The 472-nt window shown below is 56.1% G+C and overlaps 1 protein-coding gene across 1 annotated transcript in view; it reads right to left on the reverse strand.

The window, feature by feature from the left end:
• Positions 1-472, reverse strand: part of PGLS (6-phosphogluconolactonase) — a 2479-nt gene that overhangs the window by 817 nt on the left and 1190 nt on the right. Inside the window, exon 2 of the mRNA XM_019472896.1 lies at positions 1-120. This exon is cut by the window's left edge and continues 16 nt beyond it. Coding sequence (XP_019328441.1) covers positions 1-120 — 120 coding nt within the window. The remainder of the gene's footprint in view (positions 121-472) is intronic.

Raw genomic sequence — 472 nt, forward strand, 5'->3', positions numbered from 1 at the left:
CTCCCCCGTAGCCACGAACACGACCATCCGGGCGGCGTTCAGCACAGGCAGGGTTAACGTTATTCGCTCCGGCGGCGGCTTCGGCGAGTCGGTAATAGCAGCAACTATTTTCTCGTTCTCCTGTCAGAGCGAAAAAAAAATAATAATAAAAAAAAAAAACAACGTGAAAAGAGGGGAAAAAGAAAACCCCAATCTGGAAGCAGGGGAGCAGCCCGGGCCCCGACGGCTGCCGAGGGCGAGCGGCATCCTCAGCCCTCCCACATCTCCGCCCAAGTCAAGATCTCCTTTTCCGTTTCCCCCCGCAGCCTTCCCAAAACCGGGAAAACTTTAAGAAGAGGAAGCAGGGAGCTAAGTCAACCGGTTGTTTGGTTTTTTTTTTCCCCTCCCCGCAACAGCTTTTTCTTCCTCCTCTTTCTTTGTTAAACCACGACACCCCCCCCCCCCCCCCCCCCCCCCCCCACCCCACCCCCCC

This window comes from Aptenodytes forsteri, unplaced genomic scaffold (assembly GCF_000699145.1).
Source record: "Aptenodytes forsteri isolate BGI_AS27 unplaced genomic scaffold, ASM69914v1 Scaffold390, whole genome shotgun sequence".
Lineage (NCBI taxonomy): Eukaryota > Metazoa > Chordata > Aves > Sphenisciformes > Spheniscidae > Aptenodytes > Aptenodytes forsteri.